The 5,780-nt window shown below is 58.2% G+C and overlaps 1 protein-coding gene across 1 annotated transcript; it reads right to left on the reverse strand.

Annotated features, from left to right (window-relative positions):
* Window positions 1-1,442: 1,442 nt before the first annotated feature.
* NANOS1 (nanos C2HC-type zinc finger 1) lies at window positions 1,443-2,500 on the reverse strand. Its single transcript, XM_065639335.1, has one exon. It carries the CDS (start codon window positions 2,416-2,418, stop codon window positions 1,642-1,644), a length of 777 nt encoding a protein of 258 aa, XP_065495407.1. The 5' UTR covers window positions 2,419-2,500; the 3' UTR covers window positions 1,443-1,641.
* Window positions 2,501-5,780: the final 3,280 nt, after the last annotated feature.

Raw genomic sequence — 5,780 nt, forward strand, 5'->3', positions numbered from 1 at the left:
TTGTAGTCATTTGATGAAGATTTTACACTTCCACACAAAACCAGTTCCTCCCTCCTAATCACTGCAGCCCTGACACAACAGCAGCGATCGATAATGAACCCTGAGCCCTCCACCCCAGCCCACCCTGCACGTTTTGGCTCCCGACTGTCCCGCTCTCCCACCCCACCTGAGCAGATTATCAAAAGGATTCCACACAAATGCACATCACACCTCACTGTCCCAGCTCCCAGTTGCTGTCAGGACCCATCTCCTGCACAAGGCTCTCCCCACCTCCCTGCTTTTGGCAGCCCAAGGACCCCACCACGTCCCAGGTGTTGGTGAAGCCATCTACAGCATAACCCCAACGGTGCTGAGAACTTGGGCACCTGCCTTTGGCTCCGGAGGGCTCCTAAACCAACTCCAGACCTGCTGCTGCTCCTTGTCCTGCCTCCAGGTCACAATAAAAGCAATTTCCGATCTCTTGAGGATCAGAAGCAGCGTAGCTCTGTCTGATACTCTGTATCAAGGAACTGCCATCACCGGGGCTCCAGGTCTCCAGCATTAATCTTACATTTTGTATAGTCTATGTAGTGTTTGTTAACCACATGGGTAGATCCCCCCCAGCTTGCAATGAGTTAAAGCCGCATTCTCTCAACTCTTGAAAACACGCAACCTCCCCTTCCACCGTTCTCCTATGGCCACAGCTTTCTTGTGTGTCCCGGTGTTTTCTCTCCAAAGGTTCCCATCACCTCCCCATTCTCCAGCACAAACACAAAGCTGCGCCAAAGCTTATTCTCTGCCATACTTACTGCCTTCCCTTCAGCAGAGAGGCCTCGTTTGCACCTCTGCCCAGAGTCATTATGTTTTCAAGCAAGCACTTTTGACAGGTTCTCCTCTCAGACCTTCCCTAAAGCCATGTATCAGACACGGGGACCTGCAAGAGCACCCATGCTCAGTATGGAACAGTTCGAGGGTGACCGTGGGCATCGCTCTCTGCGCCTGGAAGGACGCTGCGCTTTCAGGGAACAGGTGCTAATTACCCAGTGAGGGCAGGTTTGATCACGATTTACTTCCCGGTTTTAAGACCAGCGAAGAAAATCGCTCGGATGTTTACTTTGAAACCCGAAACGCGGCGTGTCGCACTCTAATTAAACACCCTGCTAGGAACAGGTGAAACGATCGCTGTCCCGCCCGGCCCCCGCGGTGCAGCCCCGGGCTCAATAGCTCCGCCGGACCCCCCGACGGCACCGAGCGGCTGCGGCCGCCGCTTCACCCCCCGGGGGGAGACAGAGCCGGGTCCGGGGGGGCGGCAGGGGACGGTGCTGCCCGGCTGCGGGCGCCCGGGGACCCCCGCCCCCGTGCTTGCTTTAACCCCCCCGTCCCAGTTAAATCTCGCCGTAAATCCGCTTCCGTAAAAATCACATATATATATATATATTTCTTACAATAAACAAATACAGTGCATCTAAGCTGCGCAATTCCCGCGGCCCGGCGCTGGGCTCCGCGCACCATCGCCGGCACCAACACCGGCCCGGCGCTCCCGCTCGCCAGTCTCCGCCTTTAATATATTAATGTGGGAAAAGAACGAACCCGCCATCCGCTCTAAAAGACAAAAAACCCCAAAGGAACCAGACGGGAGGGGGCCGGGGCCGCCCCCGGCGCTTAACGGCCCTTCCTCCCCAGGGCGGTCCGGGCGTGTTTGAGCTGTTTGGCCGCCTGCATTTTGGAGAGGGGACAGTACTTGATGGTGTGGGCATTGTCGCCGCTGGCGCCGCAGAGGGGGCAGGTGTAGCGCCGCAGCACCGGGCAGAGGACGCGGCCGTCGGGTCCCTTGAGGATGTGGGTGGTGTAGAGGGCCACGGCCTCCTTGTTGTTCCGGCAGAAGACGCAGACCTGCAGCTCGGGTTTGAGCAGCCGGGACGCGGCCCGCGGGTGGGTCGGCAGCCGCCCCGCCACCACCAGCCCGCCCCACGCGTGGGCCGAGCCCTCCCGGCCCGGGTGCTCCCCCGAGCAGTCCAACACCACAGCGGCGGGGCCGCCGCGCCCGGGGAACGGGCTGAAGTCGGCGAAGCGCTCCTCCAGCAGCTCCTCGCCGTGGTGGTGGTGGTGGTGATGCCCGCACAGGTCCAGGTCGTGCAAGTCCAGCGCGCCCTCGAAGTACGGCCCCGCCGCCTCCTCCTCCTCCTCTTCCTCCTCCTCCTCCTCCTCGGCCGGCGGCACGGCCGCCGCCACCACCACCGAGGGGGGCTCGGCGCCGAAGCCCTTGCCGGGGCGCACGGCCTTGGTGATGAGCGTGGCCAGCCCCAGGTAGTCGTTCCAGGAGTTGAAGACGTTCCCGCAGGCGCTGTGGCTCCGGCCGCCGTAGCGGGCACCCGGCAGGCACTCCACGGGCGGGAGGTGCCGGTGCTGCTCCAGCTTGCCGCCGGGGAAAGCCTCCATGGGGGAGCGCCCGTTCCGCCGAGCGCGGTGCGGGGCTGCGCCGCCCGAACCCGCCGCAGCGCGGCCGCCCCGCCGCTGCCGCTCCCGCCGCTCCCGCCTCTGCGAGCGCGCGGCCGCGCGGCGCGCCTCAAATAGGGGGCGGTGGCGGGAGGGGAGCGGGGAGGCGGCCGCCGCGCTGCTATTGGCCGCTGGGCAGCGCCCCCTCCCGCTCATTGGCTGAGGGGCGGGGCGCGGCGGCCGCGACGGGGGGGCGCGCGCGGGGTGCGCGGGTGTGGCGGCACGTGGGCGCGGGGCCGCGGGTCCCGGAGCCACCGCGGGACCCCCGCACCGGCGGGACCCGTGTGGGCCCGACCCGGCGCGGCCCGGGCCCCACGGTGCTGCTCAGAGCGGGCAAAGCGCCGGTCCGCGACGGGTCTTCATCTGCAGCAGAGCCGTGCAAGGAGAAAGCAAGTTTGGTGATACGCTACCCAAAACGGAAAGCAATCGGTACCTGGTAAGAGCATCTCCTTTATGAGGAAAGGCTGAGGGAGCTGGGGCTCTTTAGCTTGGAGGAGACTGAGGGGTGACCTCATTAATGTTTATAAATATGTAAAGGGTGGGTGTCAGGAGGATGGAGCCAGGCTCTTCTCAGTGACAACCAATGATAGGACATGGGGCAATGGGTACAAACTGGAACACAGGAGGTTCCATTTATATTTGAGAAGAAACTTCTTCACGGTGAGGGTGCCAGAGCCCGGCCCAGGGTGCCCAGGGAGGCTGTGGAGTCTCCTTCTCTGCAGACATTCCAACCCGCCTGGACACCTTCCTGTGTAACCTCATCTGGGTGTTCCTGCTCCGGCGGGGGGATTGGGCTGGATGAGCTTTCGAGGTCCCTTCCGATCCCTGACATTCTGGGATTCTGTGACTTCTGTGATCATTAAGGACAACAGATGCCTTCCCATAGGTGCTAGTAAGCTGTGTGGGGCAGAGGTGATTTCTTCATTGGACCCCTCTTAATAAGTGGGTTTAATTATTATTATCTGACAAACTTTTTAGCAGGGCCTGGGGGTGATAGGACAAGAGGTGATGGTTTTAAACTAGAGGAGGGGGGATTCAGACTGAACATGAGGAAGAAACATTTTACACTGAGGGTGGTGAGAGCCTGGCCCAGGTTGGCCAGAGAGGTGGTGGATGAACCATCCCTGGAGACACCCCAGGCCAGGCTGGACGGGGCTCTGAGCAACCTGAGCTGGTGCAGATGTCCCTGCCCATGGCAGGGGTGGCACTGGATGAGCTCTGAAGGTCCCTTCCAACCCAAACTGTTCTATAATTCTAACGAAAGTTTTGGATCGTGTCTCAGATGAGGTACATGGGTCACTGGAGTTGCACAGGGGCGCAGAATTGGTCTGGGAGATTCAGCCCTAAAAATGGAGGGGGCTGATCTGCTGTATCTGTGAGCACATGGTGTGTGGTGGGTGCACATGGAGGGTGCTGTGCCAGGGACCCCGCACTGCAGGGTGGGCACGGGTGTCCCACAGCACCTGCCCGGCAAGTCTGATGAGCCCAGATTTCGGTGGCTCAGATCTCTGACCAGTGCCTGCAGAGCAGCCACCACGCTGCTGGGTGCAGGGCTGTGGTGGGGAAATGCAAGTCCCCTTTCCTGCCCCAACAGTTCCCCCAGAAGCCAGATCCTTCTCCAGGAAGCATCATGTGCATGCTTTTCCATTTGGGCAAGAGGGGTTAAAAATGCAGCCACAATTAAAAATCCTATTAATTTCCAGCCCCTGGTGAGAGCTGCTGGGCTGAGCTCGGTGGGTGGGGTTTTGTCAGTAGTAAATCTGTCTCCCCTGTGCATGGCCTTGATTTGTAGGTCTGACAGATGCTCCCCTGGCAGGTAAAGCAGCTTTACAACGTGGTTTGTTTGCAGCTGAAATCGGCAGCTTTCCTAAGCTCAGATGTCAGAAATACCTCCCGAGGGGCTGGCGTCCTGCACCACAGGGCCTTGAGACGCTTCTCCAGCACGTGAAGTGGCTGGGAAGTGGGTGTGCGAAGGACCGGTGCGGACGGCTGTGGGGAGCAGAGCCGGCTAGAAGCAGCATTTCAGAGTGTGAATGCTCTGGTTAGAAAACGGGGCTCCTTTCCGTACCGAAAATATTTGCAAAAGGCCTCGTGCTCCAGAGCCGTGCTTGTGGTGGGATGTGGGTCTGCTCCAGGTGACCTCAGGGATGTCTCAGCTGTGCAGCATCAGGCTCAGCCTAGAGCCCTTCCTTGAGACGCAGGTACTTTACAGGCCTTTTGTCTCCTCAGTGGACTGTTTTGGGGCTTGTCCAGTGAGGCACAGGGCCGTTGCCTCTCTGAACACAAGTGGGTGGTCCCATTTTCACAAGGGGTGAGCACTTGCAGGTTGCGCTGGAGCCAGCGGGGAATGGCAGAGGTGACAGATGTGTGAAACGGCGCAGGGCGATCACAGCGGCCGAGCGTCACATCCTGGGGCAATTGTTGTTGCTCATCTTCTTCTTTAGACATTTTCAGAGGAAATCTTGGAGAGCAAATAATTTCCAATCACTGCATGCTGCAGCAGTTAAGTAGCACAGGCAGAGAGGAAAATGGTCCTGTTCTTCTCACTGCTAATGCAGGGAGTGACGAAGAACATGGACCAGCATAACAAATATCCGCACTAGAAAAATACTGTGAAAGACAGATGCCTGTCACCAACACTGCAGGAACACTCTCCTCTGTTTGACCAACAGCTCTGGCAGAGCTCATGTGCACCAGCAATACAAATGTACAGGGTATGTTGCAAAAGTTTTCCCTGTCCAGACTTTTGCAAATGGCCCTTCACGTTCCAGGCGTTGAACAAAGACTCGACAGCTCGACTCGGGCCGTAGGTCTCTGCAGAGATGCTGGGGATCATCAGACTTCAACCGACCTCGCTCGTTGGGTGACACGTCACAGCGCTGGCGCAAGGGTGGGGAACGCTGCTGTCGACATTGGGGCAGATCGATGTCTCAGGGAAACTTTTTATTCAGACGTTTTCAAACAGTAAACAAAAAATGCGGTCACGAAGAGCTATTGAAGAAGTAGCTGCCTCTAGGTAGGATGCAGCATTGGTGTTTTGGTGTTCTTTGAAAATGTTTTTCATTTGAAATGTTGAGAACTGCAGGAAAAACTACTGCTTTGTCCTCAACTGGAGGTTGGGACTATTTCTGACTCTATCCCAAACTACCCTTTTGGCAACCGTTGTAAGGACTTGGACAGTGTGAGACAACAGCTGTCTCGGTGGTGTCTTATGTGGGTTTTTGTGGCAAGGCTGCACAGCAGCCCTGGAAAACTATCGGCTGGAGCAGAAGTGACAAATAACTGTTGGCACTGTGAATTCAACA

The sequence above is a fragment of the Caloenas nicobarica genome, chromosome 7 (genome assembly GCF_036013445.1).
Source record: "Caloenas nicobarica isolate bCalNic1 chromosome 7, bCalNic1.hap1, whole genome shotgun sequence".
Classification (NCBI taxonomy): Eukaryota; Metazoa; Chordata; class Aves; order Columbiformes; family Columbidae; genus Caloenas; species Caloenas nicobarica.

Excerpts from the sequence above, each read along its gene's own strand:
- NANOS1 (XM_065639335.1), bottom strand. The coding sequence starts at position 2,418 with ATGGAGGCTTTCCCCGGCGGCAAGCTGGAGCAGCACCGGCACCTCCCG.